Source organism: Ranitomeya imitator, chromosome 5 (assembly GCF_032444005.1).
Source record: "Ranitomeya imitator isolate aRanImi1 chromosome 5, aRanImi1.pri, whole genome shotgun sequence".
In the NCBI taxonomy this organism is placed as follows: domain Eukaryota; kingdom Metazoa; phylum Chordata; class Amphibia; order Anura; family Dendrobatidae; genus Ranitomeya; species Ranitomeya imitator.
Window position 1 is genome coordinate 23,222,340 of NC_091286.1, and position 23,185 is coordinate 23,245,524.

The 23,185-nt window shown below is 44.9% G+C and overlaps 1 protein-coding gene across 1 annotated transcript; it reads left to right on the top strand.

Moving 5' to 3' along the window:
• The first annotated feature begins 13,492 nt into the window (after positions 1–13,492).
• SDE2 (SDE2 telomere maintenance homolog) lies at positions 13,493–22,532 on the top strand. Its single transcript, XM_069768407.1, has 7 exons — positions 13,493–13,653; positions 14,102–14,219; positions 17,710–17,821; positions 18,156–18,325; positions 19,513–19,624; positions 21,471–21,852; positions 22,210–22,532. Exons 1-7 carry the CDS (start codon positions 13,546–13,548, stop codon positions 22,423–22,425), a joined length of 1,218 nt encoding a protein of 405 aa, XP_069624508.1. The 5' UTR covers positions 13,493–13,545; the 3' UTR covers positions 22,426–22,532.
• The last annotated feature ends 653 nt before the right edge of the window (positions 22,533–23,185 follow it).

Genomic DNA, 23,185 nt, shown 5'->3' on the forward strand with positions numbered 1-23,185 from the left:
AGATGCTGTGGTAGCCATGCTGGTTCAGTATGCCTTCAATTTTGAATAAATCCCCAACAGTATCACCAGCAAAGCACCCCACCCCATCACACCTCCTCCTCCATGCTTCACGGTGGGAACCAGGCATGTAGAGTCCATCCATTCACCTTTTCTGCGTCACACAAAGACACGGTGGTTGGAAACAAAGATCTCAAATTTGGACTCATCAGACCAAAGCACAGATTTCCACTGGTCTAATGTCCATTCCTTGTGTTCTTTAGCCCAAACAAGTCTCTTCTGCTTGTTGCCTGTCCTTAGCAGTGGTTTCCTAGCAGCTAGTTTACCATGATGGCCTGCTGCACAAAGTCTCCTCTTAACAGTTGTTGTAGAGATGTGTCTGCTGCTAGAACTCTGTGTGGCATTGACCTGGTCTCTAATCTGAGCTGCTATTAACCTGCGATTTCTGAGGCTGGTGACTGGGATAAACTTATCCTCAGAAGCAGAGGTGACTCTTGGTCTTCCTTTCCTGGGGCAGTCCTCATGTGAGCCAGTTTCTTTGTTGCGCTTGATGGTTTTTGCAACTGCACTTGGGGACACTTTCAAAGTTTTCCCAATTTTTTCGACTGACTGACCTTCATTTCTTAAAGTAATGATGGACACTCGTTTTTATTTACTTAGCTGCATTTTTCTTGCCATAATACAAATTCTAACAGTCTATTCAGTAGGACTATCAGCTGTGTATCCACCAGACTTCTGCACAACACACCTGATGTTCTCAACCCCATTTATAAGGCAAGAAATCCCACTTATTAAACCTGACAGGGCACACCTGTGAAGTGAAAACCTTTTCCGGTGACAACCTCTTGAAAATCATCAAGAGAATGCCAAGAGTGTGCAAAGCAGTCATCAAAGCAAAAGGTGGCTACTTTGAAGAACCTAGAATATAAGACATATTTTCAGTTGTTTCACACTTTTTTTGTTAAGAAATATAATTCCACATGTGTTAATTCATAGTTTTGATGCCTTCAGAGTGAATTTACAATTTTCATAGTCATGAAAATACAGACAAATCCTTAAATGATAAGGTGTGTCCAAACTTTTGGTCTGTACTGTATGTTTTATCGAATATTTGAGCCCATGGATCCATTGTATGTCCGTCTTGCAAGCCGGCGAGAAAATCTCGCAGTACGGATGCCATACGGATTACATACGGAGGATGACATGCGCAAAATACGCTGCCACACCCTGCCTACGGATGACATACGGATCACTATTTTGGGAACATTTCTGCATATTACGGCCGTAAAAAACGGACTGTATTTTCATATGCCTAGTGTGAATCCATCCTAATAGTGTAATCTGTGACAAAATCACAGTGGTCTTCACCGGCTGCATAAAAAAAAATAAAAGTAGCATAACTGCATCCTCACAAAAGCTGCTTCAATTCTGCACCAAAAACGCATAAATTAAAGATAAAAAAATATTAGTGTGTATTGCAGACACCTACAGAAAAAATGAAGCAGAAAAAAGTTGCATGGCCTATGAGTGCCCTTCTCAGTGGTGTGCGTATGCAGCTGATCATAAATGAGATATAAATAAGATTTCCTGAATCCACTCTTGTGGATTTGAAATCCAGACAAAGCCATGACACCATGCTGAAAATGTCATATACTAGCAATTTTTGCTGAGAATTTATGGATTTGAATCCCTTTCAGCAGCAGATTTTACAGTGGGGTTTTCCATTCTATAAGGGCAAAATGTTTAAGGTGCTCAAAAACGCTTTAAGAAACGCTCCTTCTTTGGGGTACATGCACACGATGTCATCAAGATGCTGGACGATGTGAACCCGCAGAGGTAAAGGTATGTTTCCACGTGCCGGATTACATACGGATTACTGTTCCTTCACACATCCGGTTTTTTTTTTTGCCATCAGTCACAATACGTCTTTTTGATCAAAAAACGGATCCAGCAAATGTTGCTGCTGGATCCATTTTTTTCTCATAGACTTGTATAAGCGACGGATTGTGACGGATGGCCACACGTTTCACCCGTCGTGCGCTGGATCCGTCGTAAAAATCGCTGTCCGTCGGGCGGAGACAACGCACAGAGGAACGTTTTTAGTGTACGTCGAAAAGTCAGACAGTGACGTATCCTGCGCTGTCCGTCGTTGGCTATAATGGAAGCCTATGGACACAGGATCCGTCGATGTCAGTCAAAAGACGGAATCCAACGACGGCTTCCATTTTTTTGAAACTGAGCATGCGTGGAAGAAATTCTATTTCTTTAATTGAACCCATTTTTCCATTCCGGGGTAAAAATATTCTCTCTCTCTTTCTCTCTCTTTCTTTCTCTCTCTCTCTTTCTTTCTCTCTCTCTTTCTCTCTCTCCCCCGGAATTATGTTCCTTTAAAATTCCGTCAGCACCTGCTTTGACGGATCCATCAAAAAACGGATCCAGTGAATCAGTTTTTTACAAACTGCACAGGATCCGTCTTTTCGACACTTTGACGGATTGTGACTGATTGTAAAAAACGGATGTGTGAAAGAGGCCTTAGCTGCGGATTGAACGCCGCGTCCAGCTGCAGCGTTCAACCCGCAGCGTCCAGATGTTACAGCATAGTGGTGGGGATTTTATGAAATCTCGTCTCCACTATGCGTGCGAACACGCATCCGGCGGCTCTGCGTTTCCGGACATGCGGAGCGTCTTTTTAGAAGGCAGCATGTCAGTTTACCTTACAGCGACGCTCCATCGCCGCAAGGTAAATAACAGGATCCTATGTATAGGGTGCGGTGAATCCGCACGTAAAGAAGGGGGTGGCGCTTGGGCGGAGCAGGTTTTCCGCTCCATCCAAAGCGCCGTCATTCCGGACTGTGGAAGTCATCTGAAAAATGAAGATGTTACTTATTTTAGATGCTTTACGTTTTCTACTCCCTAAGTTATTGTAAGAAATAACAAAAGACTGATCATGTGCACAGCAGTGCGGTGGTTTTGCGGAGCTTTTTCTGGTGGCTTCCAGGTGTGCACATACCCTTGGAGAGGATTAAGAATAGTTTTACTTGTTTTTATCTTCTTTTTCTGAAGCAGTTTTGAATACTTTCTTACTATTTGAAAGTATTTTTTCCCTGAAGCATTTTTTTTTCAGCCATTTGATTGGACAGTACCGAATTTGGAGCGGATTCCATCAAGACACACTTCAAAGATATTGCACTTTTTTTTTTCTACCAGGCATTTTTAAAAAACCTCTTTAGGGAGAAAAAAATGCTCATAATATTCCTCATATGGACAGCATGAAGAACATACTATAGAAATTAATGGAGAGATTTTTTCCAAGTGTTCATAAAGCGATTTTTGGAGTAAATCTGCAACAAAAAAACCTGTTTGCGAATAAGAATATATATATATATATATATATATATATATTTTTTTTTTTTTAATTCTCACCCCAAACTCCTGGCCTTTAAAGAGGGATTCTCAAGTTTGATAGTCAACTCTTATCTACTGGATAGTGAATTCTACTCTCTTCGGCTGTCTTAGGCTATGTGCACACGTTGCGGATTCTGGTGCGGATTTTCCCGCACCTTTTTTGAAAAATCCACAGATAAAACACACTGAGTTTTATCTGCGGATTTTCCGCGGAATTCCTGCAGATTTTGTGCGGATTCCACCTGCGGATTCCTATTGTGGAGCAGGTGTAAACCGCTGTGGAATCCGCACAAAGAATTGACATGCTGCGGAAAATACAACGCAGCTTTTCTGCGCGATATTTGCCATACCATGTGCACTGCGGATAAGGGATAACTATAGATTTTGGAAATACCCCTTTAAGACCAATATTCTGTCAGGAAGATGCTCTCAGTAGCTACTCTCCATTTCATGAGACATCCCCTTTAAGGCTACTTTCACACTAGCGTGGTGTGACGTACGTCGCAATGCGTCGTTTTGGAGAAAAAAACGCATCCTGCAAAGTTGCCCACAGGATGAGTTTTTTTCTCCATAGACTTGCATTAGCGACGCATTGCGACGTATGGCCACGCGTCGCATCCGTTGTGCGACGGATGCGTCGTGTTTTGGCGGACCGTCGGTATAAAAAAAGTCGCACGTAACTTTTTTTGTGCGTCGTGTCCACCAAATACGACCGCGAATGCGCGGCCGGAACTCCACCCCCTCCTCCCCGGACCTTTCAATGGGGCAGCGGATGCGTTGTAAAACTGCATCCGCTGCCCCCATTGTTCATTTTTTTCGCAGTTTGCGTCGGTATGTCGGGCCAACGCATGGCAACTGCCCCGTACCGACGCTAGTTTGAAAGTAGCCTTTTTTATAGTCACCATATCTTACATCCTCCATTATGCTCCTTCAGACAAAATGGACATTGCAGAGGTGTGAGGTGAGCTGTGGAAAGTCTAAACCACATCTGTTTTGCCTTTTTTCTTCAGCCGTGGGAAAGACATAGTGCCAGCCATCATCATTGGCGCTGATCCACCAAATCCCCCCGTGTCTCTGTGGTGGCCATTTTGGAGAAAAAACATAGAGCACAAATCTAAAAGGAAGCAGCACATACATAGTGGAGGACATTAGAAATGTATAGTCACATTTTAATATGGGGGGGTCACTGTATCACTTTATTATAAAACCACTGTGTGAACAGCTTCTGAGGCCTGAGTCACACGGCCATTTTTGATTTCCTTGTTGTCAGGTATTTTTTCCTCTGACAAAAAAGGGCCCCATTTATCAAAGCTAACCTAGAAGTGAAACTGCCTTTGTTGCTCATAACAACCAATCACATCGTAGCTTTCATTTTACCAGAGCAGCTTGAAAAATGAAAGCTGAGCTCTAATTGGTTGCTATGGGCAATAAAGACAGTTTTGCGTCCATGTTGGATAAATGAGGCCCATTGTATTCGATGGGGCTTTTTACATATCCTTCATTTTTTTCTTTGCTGCCCATTAATAAAATACAAAAGTGACACATGTCCTACTATGGTCCTTTTTGGAGACAAATCTATCCCATTCAAATAAATGGGTCACGGAAAAACAAAAACAAAATGGACAACACATGGATGCCATTTTATATGTGTTTATGACAAATGTAGTACAATTAAAGGGGTTATCCGAGACTTTAACATTGAATTCCTATTCTTAGAATAGGTCATGGGTGTCTGATTCGTAAGGGTGCGACACTCGCCATTCCTGCCGATCAGGGGTTCCCGATGTCGTCAGCGATCGGAACTGCTCGGATACAGAGCACAGCGCCATCAACGGATTAGTGGCCACAGCCGGGTATTGCACATCCACTCCCTAATGATTTGAAAAGATGGTGGATGTGCAGTACCCGGCAGATGTGTTGTGTAGCTCTGCAACTCAGCAGTTCTGTCCATCGCTGACACAGGGAACAGCTGATCAGTGGGGGTGCCAGTCGTCAGACATTAATGACCTATCCTAAGGATAAGCCATCATTGTTAAAGTCCCGAACAATCCCTTTAAGTCATCCCTGCCCAAGGGTAAGTTTTAGACTTTCTGAGGGAGTCTTGGTTCAGCACTGGTCAACCCTCGTCCCATACACCGATACTGATAAGAAAGTTGTATGGATGCCAAAATGGTGCAAATATAAATAACAGCTAGTACTGCAAAAAAAAACACAAAAAAAACAAGCCCCAACACAGCTCTGCAAACCGGAAAGTATAAAAGAGATGTTTATTGGAAGGAGGGAAAAAAGAACGAAGAGGGGCACATTGGGACAATCACTTGGAGCCAGGCCTGACCGCTGCCGGGGGTCACTAATAGTTGCAGTCTTTTGAGACCCTCACCTGCAGAATACCAGTCATACTGGCGGTTATGGATGATGCGACTGTCAATTCCACCGGTGTCTACACGTATCAGTATGGACAATATTATACTCTGCAGACGGCAGCGCGGGTACATCCGCACTAGGGACGCAGGTGCTGCCGAAATAACAGAGTGTGATGTGCCAGTGAATTCCTGGAGGAGAAGGTCTCGGTGGGGAGCGGTGACTGTGCAGCGACAAAACCCAGGAATATCGCACATCCTGAGTACACCGGGGCTGACAACTGTATCACAAATATCAGTGACATCATAACATATGTTTAGAGGGGTTATCAGTGACTCCACCAGCTGAATAGTGACCGCAGCTCTGGAGTATAATACAGGATGTAACTCAGGATGAGTAATGTAATGCATGTACACAGTGACTGCACCAGCAGAATAGTGAGTGCAGCTCTGCAGTATAATACAGGATGTAACTCAGGATCAGTAATGTAATGTATGTGCACAGTGACTGCACCAGCAGAATAGTGAGTGCAGCTCTGGGGTATAATACAGGATGTAACTCAGGATCAGTAATGTAATGTATGTACACAGTGACTGCACCAGCAGAATAGTGAGTGCAGCTCTGCAGTATAATACAGGATGTAACTCAGGATCAGTAATGTAATGTATGTACACTGTGACTGCACCAGCAGAATAGTGAGTGCAGCTCTGCAGTATAATACAGGATGTAACTCAGGATCAGTAATGTAATGTATGTACACAGTGACTGCACCAGCAGAATAGCGAGTGCAGCTCTGGAGTATAATACAGGAGATAACTCAGGATCAGTAATGTAATATATGTACACAGTGACTGCACCAGCAGAATAGCGAGTGCAGCTCTGGAGTATAATACAGGATGTAACTCAGGATCAGTAATGTAATGTATGTACACAGTGACTCCACCAGCAGAATAGTGAGTGCAGCTCTGGGGTATAATACAGGATGTAACTCAGGATCAGTAATGTAATGTATGTACACAGTGACTCCACCAGCAGAATAGTGAGTGCAGCTCTGGAGTATAATACAGGATGTAACTCAGGATCAGTAATGTAATGTATGTACACAGTGACTCCACCAGCTGAATAGTGACCGCAGCTCTAGAGTATAATACAGGATGTAACTCAGGATGAGTAATGTAATGCATGTACACAGTGACTGCACCAGCAGAATAGCGAGTGCAGCTCTGGAGTATAATACAGGATGTAACTCAGGATGAGTCATGTAATGTATGTACACAGTGACTCCACCATCTGAATAGTGACCGCAGCTCTGGAGTATAATACAAGATGTAACTCAGGATCAGTAATGTGATGTATGTACACAGTGACTGCACCAGCAGAATAGTGAGTGCAGCTCTGGAGTATAATACAGGATGTAACTCAGGATCAGTAATGTAATGTATGTACACAGTGACTCCACCAGCTGAATAGTGACCGCAGCTCTGGAGTATAATACAGGATGTAACTCAGGATGAGTAATGTAATGCATGTACACAGTGACTGCACCAGCAGAATAGCGAGTGCAGCTCTGGAGTATAATACAGGATGCAACTCAGGATGAGTAATGTAATGTATGTACACAGTGACTGCACCAGCAGAATAGTGAGTGCAGCTCTGGAGTATAATACAGCAGGTAACTCAGGATGAGTAATGTAATGTATGTACACAGTGACTGCACCAGCAGAATAGTGAGTGCAGCTCTGGAGTATAATACAGGATGTAACTCAGGATCAGTAATGTAATGTATGTACACAGTGACTCCACCAGCAGAATAGTGAGTGCAGCTCTGGAGTATAATACAGGATGTAACTCAGGATCAGTAATGTAATGTATGTACACAGTGACTCCACCAGCTGAATAGTGACCGCAGCTCTGGAGTATAATACAGGATGTAACTCAGGATGAGTAATGTAATGCATGTACACAGTGACTGCACCAGCAGAATAGCGAGTGCAGCTCTGGAGTATAATACAGGATGTAACTCAGGATGAGTAATGTAATGTATGTACACAGTGACTGCACCAGCAGAATAGTGAGTGCAGCTCTGGAGTATAATACAGGATGTAACTCAGGATGAGTCATGTAATGTATGTACACAGTGACTCCACCATCTGAATAGTGACCGCAGCTCTGGAGTATAATACAAGATGTAACTCAGGATCAGTAATGTGATGTATGTACACAGTGACTGCACCAGCAGAATAGTGAGTGCAGCTCTGGAGTATAATACAGGATGTAACTCAGGATCAGTAATGTAATGTATGTACACAGTGACTCCACCAGCTGAATAGTGACCGCAGCTCTGGAGTATAATACAGGATGTAACTCAGGATGAGTAATGTAATGCATGTACACAGTGACTGCACCAGCAGAATAGCGAGTGCAGCTCTGGAGTATAATACAGGATGCAACTCAGGATGAGTAATGTAATGTATGTACACAGTGACTGCACCAGCAGAATAGTGAGTGCAGCTCTGGAGTATAATACAGGATGTAACTCAGGATGAGTAATGTAATGTATGTACACAGTGACTGCACCAGCAGAATAGTGAGTGCAGCTCTGGAGTATAATACAGGATGTATCTCAGGATGAGTCATGTAATGTATGTACACAGTGACTCCACCAGCTGAATAGTGACCGCAGCTCTGGAGTATAATACAAGATGTAACTCAGGATCAGTAATGTGATGTATGTACACAGTGACTGCACCAGCAGAATAGTAAGTGCAGCTCTGGGGTATAATACAGGAGGTAACTCAGGATCAAAATGTAATGTATGTACACAGTGACTGCACCAGCAGAGTAGTGAGTGCAGCTCTGGAGTATAATACAGGATGTAATTCAGGATCAGTAATGTAATGTATGTACACAGTGACTGCACCAGCAGAATAGTGAGCACAGGTCTGGAGTATAATACAGGATGTAACTCAGGATCAGTAATGTAATGTATGTACACAGTGACTGCACCAGCAGAATAGTGAGTGCAGCTCTGGGGTATAATACAGGATGTAACTCAGGATCAGTAATGTAATGTATGTACACAGTGACTGCACCAGCAGAATAGTGAGTGCAGCTCTGGAGTATAATACAGGATGTAACTCAGGATGAGTCATGTAATGCATGTATACAGTGACTGCACCAGCAGAATAGTGAGTGCAGCTCTGGAGTATAATACAGGAAGTAACTCAGGATCAGTAATGTAATGTATGTACACAGTGACTGCACCAGCAGAATAGTGAGTGTAGCTCTGGAGTATAATACAGGATGTAACTCAGGATCAGTAATGTATGTACATAGTGACTGCACCAGCAGAAAAGTGAGTGCAGCTCTGGAGTATAATACAGGATGTAACTCAGGATCAGTAATGTAATGTATGTACACAGTGACTCCACCAGCTGAATAGTGACCGCAGCTCTGGAGTATAATACAGGATGTAACTCAGGATGAGTCATGTAATGCATGTATACAGTGACTGCACCAGCAGAATAGTGAGTGCAGCTCTGGAGTATAATACAGGATGTAACTCAGGATGAGTAATGTAATGTATGTACACAGTGACTGCACCAGCAGAATAGTGAGTGCAGCTCTGGAGTATAATACAGGATGTAACTCAGGATGAGTAATGTAATGTATGTACACAGTGACTGCACCAGCAGAATAGTGAGTGCAGCTCTGGAGTATAATACAGGATGTAACTCAGGATCAGTAATGTAATGTATGTATACAGTGACTGCACCAGCAGAATAGTGACCGCAGCTCTGGAGTATAATACAGGATGTAACTCAGGATGAGTCATGTAATGCATGTATACAGTGACTGCACCAGCAGAATAGTGAGTGCAGCTCTGGAGTATAATACAGGATGTAACTCAGGATCAGTAATGTAATGTATGTACACAGTGAATGCACCAGCAGAATAGTGAGTGCAGCTCTGGGGTATAATACAGGATGTAACTCAGGATCAGTAATGTAATGTATGTGCACAGTGAATGCACCAGCAGAATAGTGAGCGCAGCTCTGGAGTATAATACAGGAGGTAACTCAGGATCAGTAATGTAATGTATGTATACAGTGACTGCACCAGCAGAATAGTGAGTGCAGCTCTGGAGTATAATACTGGATGTAACTCAGGATCAGTAATGTAATGTATGTACACAGTGACTGCACCAGCAGAATAGTGAGTGCAGCTCTGGGGTATAATACAGGATGTTACTCAGGATCAGTAATGTAATGTATGTACACAGTGAATGCACCAGCAGAATAGTGAGCGCAGCTCTGGAGTATAATACAGGATGTAACTCAGGATCAGTAATGTAATGTATGTACACAGTGAATGCACCAGCAGAATAGTGAGCGCAGCTCTGGAGTATAATACAGGATGTAACTCAGGATCAGTAATGTAATGTATGTACACAGTGAATGCACCAGCAGAATAGTGAGTGCAGCTCTGGGGTATAATACAGGATGTAACTCAGGAATAGTAATGTAATGTATGTACACAGTGAATGCACCAGCAGAATAGTGAGTGCAGCTCTGGGGTATAATACAGGATGTAACTCAGGATCAGTAATGTAATGTATGTACACAGTGAATGCACCAGCAGAATAGTGAGCGCAGCTCTGGAGTATAATACAGGAGGTAACTCAGGATCAGTAATGTAATGTATGTATACAGTGACTGCACCAGCAGAATAGTGAGTGCAGCTCTGGAGTATAATACAGGAGGTAACTCAGGATCAGTAATGTAATGTATGTACACAGTGACTGCACCAGCAGAATAGTGAGTGCAGCTCTGGGGTATAATACAGGATGTAACTCAGGATCAGTAATGTAATGTATGTACACAGTGACTGCACCAGCAGAATAGTGAGTGCAGCTCTGGGGTATAATACAGGATGTAACTCAGGATCAGTAATGTAATGTATGTACACAGTGAATGCACCAGCAGAATAGTGAGTGCAGCTCTGGGGTATAATACAGGATGTAACTCAGGATCAGTAATGTAATGTATGTACACAGTGAATGCACCAGCAGAATAGTGAGTGCAGCTCTGGGGTATAATACAGGATGTAACTCAGGATCAGTAATGTAATGTATGTACACAGTGAATGCACCAGCAGAATAGTGAGCGCAGCTCTGGAGTATAATACAGGAGGTAACTCAGGATCAGTAATGTAATGTATGTACACAGTGACTGCACCAGCAGAAAGTGAGCGCAGCTCTGGAGTATAATACAGGAGGTAACTCAGGATCAGTAATGTAATGTATGTACACAGTGACTGCACCAGCAGAATAGTGAGTGCAGCTCTGGAGTATAATACAGGAGGTAACTCAGGATCAGTAATGTAATGTATGTACACAGTGAATGCACCAGCAGAATAGTGAGCGCAGCTCTGGAGTATAATACAGGATGTAACTCAGGATCAGTAATGTAATGTATGTACACAGTGACTGCACCAGCAGAATAGTGAGCGCAGCTCTGGAGTATAATACAGGATGTAACTCAGGATCAGTAATGTAATGTATGTACACAGTGAATGCACCAGCAGAATAGTGAGTGCAGCTCTGGGGTATAATACAGGATGTAACTCAGGATCAGTAATGTAATGTATGTACACAGTGAATGCACCAGCAGAATAGTGAGTGCAGCTCTGGGGTATAATACAGGATGTAACTCAGGATCAGTAATGTAATGTATGTACACAGTGAATGCACCAGCAGAATAGTGAGCGCAGCTCTGGAGTATAATACAGGAGGTAACTCAGGATCAGTAATGTAATGTATGTATACAGTGACTGCACCAGCAGAATAGTGAGTGCAGCTCTGGAGTATAATACTGGATGTAACTCAGGATCAGTAATGTAATGTATGTACACAGTGACTGCACCAGCAGAATAGTGAGTGCAGCTCTGGGGTATAATACAGGATGTTACTCAGGATCAGTAATGTAATGTATGTACACAGTGAATGCACCAGCAGAATAGTGGGCGCAGCTCTGGAGTATAATACAGGATGTAACTCAGGATCAGTAATGTAATGTATGTACACAGTGAATGCACCAGCAGAATAGTGAGCGCAGCTCTGGAGTATAATACAGGATGTAACTCAGGATCAGTAATGTAATGTATGTACACAGTGAATGCACCAGCAGAATAGTGAGTGCAGCTCTGGGGTATAATACAGGATGTAACTCAGGATCAGTAATGTAATGTATGTACACAGTGACTGCACCAGCAGAATAGTGAGTGCAGCTCTGGGGTATAATACAGGATGTAACTCAGGATCAGTAATGTAATGTATGTATACAGTGACTGCACCAGCAGAATAGTGAGTGCAGCTCTGGGGTATAATACAGGATGTTACTCAGGATCAGTAATGTAATGTATGTACACAGTGACTGCACCAGCAGAATAGTGAGTGCAGCTCTGGGGTGTAATACAGGATGTAACTCAGGATCAGTAATGTAATGTATGTACACAGTGACTGCACCAGCAGAATAGTGAGTGCAGCTCTGGGGTATAATACAGGATATAACTCAGGATCAGTAATGTAATGTATGTATACAGTGACTGCACCAGCAGAATAGTGAGTGCAGCTCTGGAGTATAATACAGGATGTAACTCAGGATCAGTAATGTAATGTATGTACACAGTGACTGCACCAGCAGAATAGTGAGTGCAGCTCTGGGGTGTAATACAGGATGTAACTCAGGATCAGTAATGTAATGTGTGTACACAGTGACTGCACCAGCAGAATAGTGAGTGCAGCTCTGGGGTATAATACAGGATATAACTCAGGATCAGTAATGTAATGTATGTATACAGTGACTGCACCAGCAGAATAGTGAGTGCAGCTCTGGAGTATAACAGGATGAGTGAGGTCTTGATGAGTAGTTGATTGTAGTACTTTCTAGCACTAAGCTGCGGTTCATCCAGGAGATGACGGTGAATCACTAGACCGTGGCACCATCTGTCACGCTGCAGACACTTGTGGTTAATAACCACATCCCATATTACGTGTCATTAGATTAGTAATACTGTGCATGCGCAGTTACATGAGCTGTATATATATATATATATATACCAGGCCCTGTACGTTATACTAGTTGTTGATGATGAGGCAGCAGTGAACCTCGCACATTGCGCAGGCGCTGATCTGCTCGGCAGCTGCACAGGACACTGGATGATGGAGCTGGACGTGGCGAAAACGATCAGACATGAGCAGGGCCACACCTCTACACAACCACGCCCACACCAACCAATCATCGCATGAGACGTCATCCAGGCCTCCTCCACGCCCATAGCCGGATTACCAGCCGCCATCTTTCTTCAGGGTATACTGGTGTCTTTTCCAGTAACCTTGGTATAACCCAAATACGCCACACATCTGTTTTTCTCGTATCAGTAACACTCTCGGAGTATAAAATGCACCAATGACGCTAAAATTCCACTTTTGAGTTAATTATACAAAATGGCACATAAACAAGAGGGTTTTGATTAGTAAATCATTGCTGCGGTCGAGTTTTGTTGTTCTCCGTCCTTCTGCGTAATTCTTTTCTAGAAATTTCTCTCATGCACTTTCGGGAGGAGTTTGGTCCGGACTCCCTGAACAAAGATGGCGGCCGTGTCCCTGCGCTCTGAGTGACGTAGGCACGTTTTACGTCACCTTCGGCATTCATTGACTCCGCCCCTCTGTTGTGTCTTGGTCTAGGTAGGCGGTGCTGCTGGGCTGAGGCGGAAGGAAAGATGGCTGCAGCTGTAGTGTGGGTGAGAGAGGCTGCGAGCGGCCGGGTGTTGGTGTGTGACGCCCCGGCAGGAGCGGTGGTGCGGGATCTGCTGCCCGTCAGTGACCCGGTGAGTTTCCGTTCGACGGTCTCAACAGCTTTCTTTCTTCTCTCTGAGCTGCCACTAGATGGCACTGTTATGTTGTGTAGACATATAGTAAGTAACCAATCACTGCGCAGCTTAATGTATTGAACTGGTCAGAAAAAATGAAAGCAGGATGCTGATTGGCTATATAGTACATTAGCCGCCATTTTTTTTCCTCATTGATGGTAACTGCTGTTGTGTGAGGCAGCTCGGGCCCCGCTGGTTCCCAGTTGAATATGTTTTAACTATGTTGGTCATTAGACGGTTAATGTGTGTTTTCTGCAGAGTGGCTGCAGTTAATGTGTTTTTTTTTTGGGGGGGAGCAATAAATTTAATTGTAAGGACAGCGTTCCCCTTTATAATGGTACATGTGACTGATCCATGTATGTTAGTCCGTGTGACGATCGGTCTCTGACCTCTTCTCTGTTCTCAGCGGGGACCTCTGAGTGATTTTTACGTGAAGTGCAATGGACATCGCGTCGGCGCAGAGGAGGCGCTGCGGAGCGGACTGGTGTACAGCATTGAGCCGCGGCTATGTGGCGGAAAAGGAGGTGAGTCCGTTATATTATTATTATTTATTGTTATAGCGCCATTTATTCCATGGCGCTTTACATGTGAGGAGGGGTATACGTAATAAAAACAAGTACAATAATCTTAAACAATACAAGTCATAACTGGTACAGGAGGACAGAGGACCCTGCCCGCGAGGGCTCACAATCTACAAGGGATGGGTGAGAATACAGGAGGAGAGAGGACCCTGCCCGCGAGGGCTCACAATCTACAAGGGATGGGTGAGGATACAGGAGGAGAGAGGACCCTGCCCGCGAAGGCTCACAATCTACAAGGGATGGGTGAGGATACAGGAGGAGTGAGGATCCTGCCCGCGAAGGCTCACAATCTACAAGGGATGGGTGAGGATACAGGAGGAGTGAGGATCCTGCCTGCGAGGGTTCACAATCTACAAGGGATGGGTGAGGATACACGAGGAGAGAGGACCCTGCCCGCGAGGGCTCACAATCTACAAGGGATGGGTGAGAATACAGTAGGAGAGAGCACCCTGCCCGCTAAGGCTCACAATCTACAAGGGATGGGTGAGGATACAGGAGGAGAGAGAGGACCCTGCCCGCTAAGGCTCACAATCTACAAGGGATGGGTGAGAATACAGTAGGAGAGGGGACCCTGCCCGCTAAGGCTCACAATCTACAAGGGATGGGTGAGGATACAGGAGGAGAGAGAAGACCCTGCCCGCTAAGGCTCACAATCTACAAGGGATGGGTGAGAATACAGTAGGAGAGGGGACCCTGCCCGCTAAGGCTCACAATCTACAAGGGATGGGTGAGGATACAGGAGGAGAGAGAAGACCCTGCCCGCTAAGGCTCACAATCTACAAGGGATGGGTGAGGATACAGGAGGAGAGAGGACCCTGCCCGCGAGGGCTCACAATCTACAAGGGATGGGTGAGGATACAGGAGGAGAGAGGACCCTGCCCGCGACGGTCCACAATCTACAAGGGATGGGTGACCATACAGGAGGAGAGAGGACCCTGCCCGCGAAGGCTCACAATCTACAAGGGATGGGTGAGGATACAGGAGGAGAGAGGACCCTGCCCGCGAAGGCTCACAATCTACAAGGGATGGGTGAGAATACAGTAGGTGAGGATAGAGCTGGTCATGCAGCAGTTTGGTCGATCGGTGGTTACTGCAGGTTGTAGGCTTGTCGGAAGAGGTGGGTCTTCAGGTTCTTTTTGAAGGTTTCGATGGTAGGTGAGAGTCTGATATGTTGGGGTAGAGGGTTCCAGAGTAGGGGTGATGCGCGAGAGAAATCTTGTATGCGATTGTGGGAAGAGGAGATAAGAGGGGAGTAGAGAAGGAGATCTTGTGAGGATCGGAGGTTGTGTGCAGGTAAGTACCGGGAGACGAGGTCACAGATGTATGGAGGAGACAGGTTGTGGATGGCTTTATATGTCATGGTTAGGGTTTTGTACTGGAGTCTCTGGGTAATGGGGAGCCAGTGAAGGGATTGACAGAGGGGAGAGGCCGGGGAATAGCGGGGGGACAAGTGAATTAGTCGGGCAGCAGAGTTTAGAATAGATTGGAGGGGTGCGAGTGTGTTCGAGGGGAGGCCACAGAGCAGGAGGTTGCAGTAGTCAAGGCGGGAGATGGTGAGGGCATGGACTAGGGTTTTTGCAGATTCTTGGTTTAGGAATGAACGGATTCGTGAAATATTTTTGAGTTGAAGGCGGCAGGAAGTGGAAAGGGCTTGGATATGTGGTTTGAAGGAGAGATCAGCGTCAAGGATTACCCCGATGAAGCGAGATTGTGGGACTGGGGAGAGTGGGCAGCCGTTTACTGTAATGGATAGGTTCGTTGGGGGGTCGCGTGAGATGGGGGAAAGATGATGAATTCTGTTTTGTCCATGTTAAGTTTGAGAAATCTAGCGGAGAAGAAGGATGAAATAGTGGACAGACATTGAGGGATTCTGGTTAGTAGGGAGGTGATATCTGGTCCAGAGATGTAGATCTGTGTGTCATCAGCATAGAGATGATACTGAAAGCCGTGAGATTCTATGAGCTGTCCCAGACTAAAGGTGTAAATGGAGAAGAGCAAGGGCCCAAGGTCTGAACCTTGTGGGACTCCGACAGATAGAGGGCGAGGTGAGGAGGTGGTGTGTGAATGGGAGACGCTGAATGTCCGGTCTGTTAGGTATGATGAGATCCAGGATAGGGCCAAGTCTGTGATGCCAAGAGATGAGAGGGTCTGTAGTAATAGGGAATGGTTGATAGGGAATATCAACCTGGCGTCTGATAATCCAGCACAGGAGGGAGAAAAGGGGGACTTGTTTCAGGCTCATTTGATGCTGGATTAAAGGAGTTTCTCCTTGTTTGCTCGTGATTTGTCGTTTGCCGTAAAGTTGCCTGGTATAAACGTCCCTGTTCTCCTTAATCCGGCGATGTTTTTATTTTGATCCTGCGCCTTTCCATTCCTGAGAGATGGCCTCTTTTTCTCTATATATTAATCTATTCTTTTTAGCCAAGTGGGCTTACTTTGGACCACACCCACTTCGCTAACAAAGACTTGATTTATATACAGAGAAAAGGAGGCCATATTTCAGGAACGGAGAGGCGCAGGAACAAAAGAAAAACATCTGCGGATTCAGGAGAACAGCAGTATATACACCAGGTAACAAAATACATATTTATTGCAAGTGACAGGTCGTCTTCAAAGGGCGTTTCTAGGCTTATACAAAAATAAGAAGTATTATGATGTAAAGAAATCAACAGTCCTTGCCCCGTAAATTTCCAACTGGTAGTGTGGTGCCCATCGTCGTTTAGTGACCACTGCAGCCAATCACTGTCCTCACCGATATCTGCATGTACTGCTCACAACCTTTGAAGCTACTGATTGACCGCAGCGGTCACATGAAGGACATATGTGATGTCCTAATTTCTTTTATTTTATTAGATTTCCAACCTAAGGAATAATTTTGTATAATTATGCAAAATCCCCCCCAAGGACTTAAATATTGAAAAGCTATTGTGACATCATCAGTATCGGATTGCATTAGTCCGGCGCCCCATGAGCAGCGAATTCCTGGTGCTGTGACTGTTTAGTGGCAGTTTTTGGGTATTGCAGCTCAGCTCCTATTGAAGTGGATGTGATCTGAGCTGCGGTTACTTGTGCCGTTCATTTCCATACACTGTGTACTTCCTGTGGCATCAGGAATCACCTGATCATTGGGGTTGCATTTGTCTGACTCTGTTATTTTTATATTTGATAGCTTGCTAATTATTGGGGGAACCAGCACTCAGACCCCAACGGGTTCCAAAAATTGGGTCTCATTGCAATGGGAGTGATATTTAGGCATCCGCACCACCGATCATTTATTGTCTGTGGCACTGACAGTTATGGAGCTGTGCTTAACGTTCTCTGGCAGTTCCATAGACAATAGGGACAACCCCTTTAAGAGTCTTTTTTTTTTCTCCATGATCACTACATGTAGTCCTCGTAATTACAGCATCCTCGCACTTTTGTGTTTCCACAGGGTTCGGCTCCATGCTTCGTGCGCTTGGTGCACAGATCGAGAAGACAACAAACAGGGAGGCCTGTCGTGACCTCAGCGGCCGGCGACTCCGAGATGTCAACCACGAGAAGGCGTAAGAGGAGCTTGTAATGTACATATAAGAGGGGAATACCTATTAGATCCTCAAGTTGCCTTTTTTATGGAGTAAAAAATGGTTGCTTTCTTCCAGATGCAGCACCTCACTTATCCATTGGTTGTGTGTGGTATTACAGCTTTGCTTTGTTACAGTGATTATGGCTGAGCTGCAGTACCACAGACAACCTGCAGGCGAGCATGGCGCAGTTTTTGGAAGAAAGCATTTATGGTTTCCTAGCCTGTTAAAGGGACAGAAAATACACATTTCTGTGCTGTTGTGCTTGGAAAACAGTAAAGTATCTTCATATCAGACCCCATTTGTTTTTTCTTAGCATGGCAGAATGGATAAAGAAACAAGCAGAGCGTGAAGCCGAAAAAGAGCAGCGGCGCCTGGAAAGACTGAAACGCAAACTGGCTGAGCCAAAACATTACTTCACGGATCCAGAGTATCATCGGCAGTGCAGCGACATGTCAGAGAGGCTGGAGGACTCCGTCATTAAAGGTGGTCTCATATAAGGGTGGTGCTGCAGACTTTTGTATAGGGGAGGTTGGAAGAGAGTGCTGCAGATGTGTGCGTATGGGGGAAGTCGGGAGAGAGTGCTGCAGACGTGTGCGTATAGGGGAAGTCAGGAGAGAGCAGCAGACGTGTGTGTATAGGGGAAGTCGGGAGAGAGTGCTGCAGACGTGTGCGTATAGGGGAAGTCGGGAGAGAGTGCTGCAGACGTGTGTGTATATAGGGGAAGTCGGGAGAGGGTTCTGCAGACGTGTGCGTATAGGGGAAGTCGGGAGAGAGTGCTGCAGACGTGTGCGTATAGGGGTAGTCGGGAGAGGGTGCTGCAGACGTGTGTGTATAGGGGAAGTCGGGAGAGGGTGCTGCAGACGTGTGCGTATAGGGGTAGTCGGGAGAGAGTGCTGCAGACGTGTGCGTATAGGGGTAGTCGGGAGAGGGTGCTGCAGACGTGTGCGTATAGGGGAAGTCGGGAGAGAGTGCTGCAGACGTGTGCGTATAGGGGAAGTCGGGAGAGAGTGCTGCAGACGTGTGTGTATAGGGGAAGTCGGGAGAGAGTGCTGCAGACGTGTGCGTATAGGGGAAGTCGGGAGAGAGTGCTGCAGACGTGTGCGTATAGGGGAAGTCGGGAGAGATTGCTGCAGACGTGTGCGTATAGGGGAAGTCGGGAGAGAGTGCTGCAGACGTGTGCGTACAGGGGAAGTCGGGAGAGAGTGCTGCAGACGTGTGCGTATAGGGGAAGTCGGGAGAGAGTGCTGCAGACGTGTGCGTATAGGGGAAGTCGGGAGAGAGTGCTGCAGACGCGTGTGTATATAGGGGAAGTCGGGAGAGAGTGCTGCAGACGTGTGTGTATAGGGGAAGTCGGGGGAGAGTGTGCTGCAGACGTGTGCGTATAGGGGAGGTTGGAAGAGAGCTGCAGACGTGTGTGTATAGGGGAGGTTGGAAGAGAGCTGCAGACGTGTGCGTATAGGGGAGGTTGGAAGAGAGAGCTGCAGACGTGTGTATAGGGGAGAAGTCTCTATTTATTGACCGGCATGGGATATCAGAAGGACAAATTTAGTTTCTTCGGTCGGAGGATGTCGCCCTTGTGACTTGGCATCATCATTTGTCGGCCTCTGTAGCAGACTTAGCCTTGTTTCCTTAGGCCCGTGCCCCGGTGACATGTCTCTTTCCTTGCACAGGATTACAGGCTTCCTCCAGCTCAGCAGTTTCTGCAGATTCAAGTGACACCCGAAAACGCAAGAAAGAAATTAACAGCAGCAAAAAGGAGTCTGGGAAAAAGAAATGCTACTGGTACGCAGGGTCTGTTTGTGGGGATAATGGGTGGGCTTCTTTTATAAGAAGCTGTTATCAGCCCGTAGGGGCACGGACATGTTTTACAGATTGTGGCTAAGCGTGCACAGACCATTTTGCTCCCTGACTGCGCGGCCCGTACGTGCCCTGCACCGATCTTTACCACTTTCCATCTCGCTGTACAAGGGAGGAAGCCCCAGTGAAATGGTGATTGGTGGAGCTAACAAAGATCTCCAGTGCTGTATCATACAAAGGCGCCTGAGCCTAGATGGATTACGCTGCCACGCAGAGTAATGACTGCATATAAAATGTAAAGGATAATTTTATTTAAAAAAAAAAAATTGGAGAATCCTGCTCTTACGAGCCACTTTGTCCTCTCACCCCACCCCCGCCTCCTAAACCCACTTTTCAGTCTGAAAAGCTGCGACAGTAACGATGGATTGCAACTGCATTGATAAGGAAAATCACAAGAAAAGGGAACACAACCCAGAGTACCGAATAACCAAGGGGAGAAAGTTTCTATATCAGTATTGTGATAAAGTAAATCAAAATATAAAACTAATATTAGACCACCACCTTAGGTTAGTACTACTGTGAACAATGGACCAAAAAAAAGGAGAACAATCTGAAAAATAACAACCAAATAGAACCAAGAAAGAGAACCGACAAAAAGTCCAAAGTATGTAAAATATAAATTATTTTATTAGTATACCAGGTTAAAATGATAAAAAATCAAGACTTACATAGAGTTAAATAATTCAATAAATTTACATAAAATATTGATCGTTTCTTGGATGTTTATTCCTGGTCACTCAATACAAGATGTGGACACACTGACACCTGGTGGTTTAACTTTAATATTGGCACTTTATTACCATTGTATCTAGTGTATTGTGGTTGCTGTGGACACTGACACAATTGTGTATTTTTGCACTATTGCACTTTACTCTTTTATGGATTAGGTATTATATATTTTTAATACTTTTGGATATTTTTGTATAATTACACATTGTGATATTTCCACATCGATTTCATCCAACCTGGTTAAACGCGCCCCTTTTTGTAGCATATAAATATTTTATGTAAACTTATTGCATTATTACTCTATGTAAGTCTTGATTTTTGATCATTTTAACCTGGTATATTAATAAAATAATTCATATTTTACATACTTTGGACTTTGTCTGTTCTCCTTCTTGTTTTTTTTTCTGAGAGATAAGAGGTGTAAGCCTGTTGACGTCTATGCAGGGGGGAAGGTACAAGGATTGTGCTGCTGCTTTTTAGTAAATGTTTCTCGCCCCCTGTGCTGGATTCGCAGCTACAATGCTCAGTACCGCTGTATAATGTGCTCCCTGCTACTACTTCTTCTCAACATGTCTCTATGTAGCACAAGATAGCGGGAATCCCTCATGTCTGTATGTGCTATGTATGGGGGACATCATAGCATCTAGTTTCCATCCACTTGTTCAGACAACAGATTAGAGATAAAAGATGTAAGGGCAAAAAAAAGGGGAATACAAATCGTATATTGAGCAGAAATAGTTATTCCTATTTAGTCACCTGACAACTGGCACTTTTTAATGTAAAGGTATAGTCCCTTGTATGATGCAAAAAGGTAAAAAAAAAAATAAAGGATTCTGGTCTCACTGTGTCTGCACCCGTAAAATATAATGAATGGAACTTTACCGCCATATCCAAAAACTTGTAAAACTGGAAAGCATTTCCTAAAATGAAAAAATAAATCTAATTCAATAACATTGATTGAAAAATAAGTTTTATGATCCAGGCTAAAAAGAAAAAAATAATACATTTGTCTGTCCGGTCTAATGATTGCATTCTGTCATAGGACGGGATTGGAGGGCTTAGAAGCGTCATCCAGTTCTGACAGCGGGAGTGAGAGCGGTTCTGAGTCCCCCTCTACGTCTGCATCGTGTAGCAGCTCTGACAGTGATTCTGATGGACCGGCACAATGTCCGTCCACTGATCCATCCTCTGAAAACAGCCCAGAATGCAGCAGGGCTGGAAGTTCCCAGGCGGCAGATGTGGAGCAAGCAATGTGCGACCCCGAAGAGCGAGCACGGTGCGCCCCCAGTATTACAGTGACTGAGCCCAGTACTGAAGCAGACGGCTCCATGCTAGAGTCTACAGATGTGGAAAAGCCAATGGTCGACCCAGAGCCAGAGAAACCACCTGCTACTGTGGACGCAGAGCAAGAAACTCCCAGCGGGGTAAGTAACGGGTATATATTTATCATATCAGAGACCACCACCGATTCTAAGAACAGGGGTCCCAAACTCCCTACTGTGAATGGATTAACCCTTGATATCCCTCTCCAACATCTGCCATGTATGGTGGCAGTATTATAAAAACTTAGGGTGGGTTGGACAGGACTTCGAGTCGAGAACATGCTTCAAAACTACTTTATGTTGTGAGGGTCTTTTCTGCTGATTAGAGTTCGGGGGTGGGGGGTCTGACCCCACCACCGTTTTATGGCTCAGTTCGAGGACTTCCTCTAGAATGATAAATTCCTCTGTGCAGTCGTTAAGGAATATTCATGGTCCTGCTTTCTCTTGTTTTTCTGGCAGGTTGCGGCTTCCTTTGACCTCCATGCGGTCACTTCTGTTTCAGATTTGGAAGTGCTGGGGCTGGAAAAGTTGAAGGTGGAACTCATGGCACTCGGCCTGAAATGCGGAGGAACTCTACAGGAGCGCGCGGCCCGGCTCTTCTCAGTGCGTGGACTCAATAGAGAACAGATAGACCCTTCACTGTTTGCCAAACCAAGCAAAGCAAGGAAGAAATAGAAAGTATCAGACCTGGACTGTACAGCAAGTGTTCATGGAGCCGTGCTCCAAAATAAGCCAAAATCTATGTTTCCTGTGTTCATTTCTATTAAAGGTTCTATATTTTACATTTGAAATCTCCTGATTTCTATCTGTGACATGACCTACTATTGGAGGAGGAGCAGGTGAGCTGTGATATATGCTAATGTGAATGCTGCGTTATCTACTGTATATAGAGGTGTTATCAGTCATTGTACAGGAGGAGGCGAGCTGTGACAACACAGGATCCACTATTTAAATGGGTGATGTCACAGCTCGCCTTTTTCTGTACAATGACTGATAACACCTCTATATACAGTAGATAACACAGGATCCACCATTGACAATAGGTGTTATCTACTACATATTACATTAATGGCTGAAAGTGTTGGCACCCTTGACATTGTTCCAGAAAATTAAGTATTTTTCCCAGAAAATGATTGCAAGTATTGTTATTTCCTTTGTGTGTGTAAAGGCCCCGTCACACTTAGCGACGCTAAAGCGATCCCGACAACGATACGACCTGTCAGGGATCGTTGCTGCGTCGCTATGTGGTCGCTGGTGAGATGTCAAACTGTGAGATCTCCCCAAAGACGCAGCAGCGATGCGGCGACCTGTAGCGACCTGTACAACGATGTCACATGGCAGCTATTTCATGACGATTAACAGACCTCAATGAGGGACGTCCTGTCATGAGGTCGTTGGTAAGGTGTCAAACACAGCGATGTGTGCTACCCAGCGG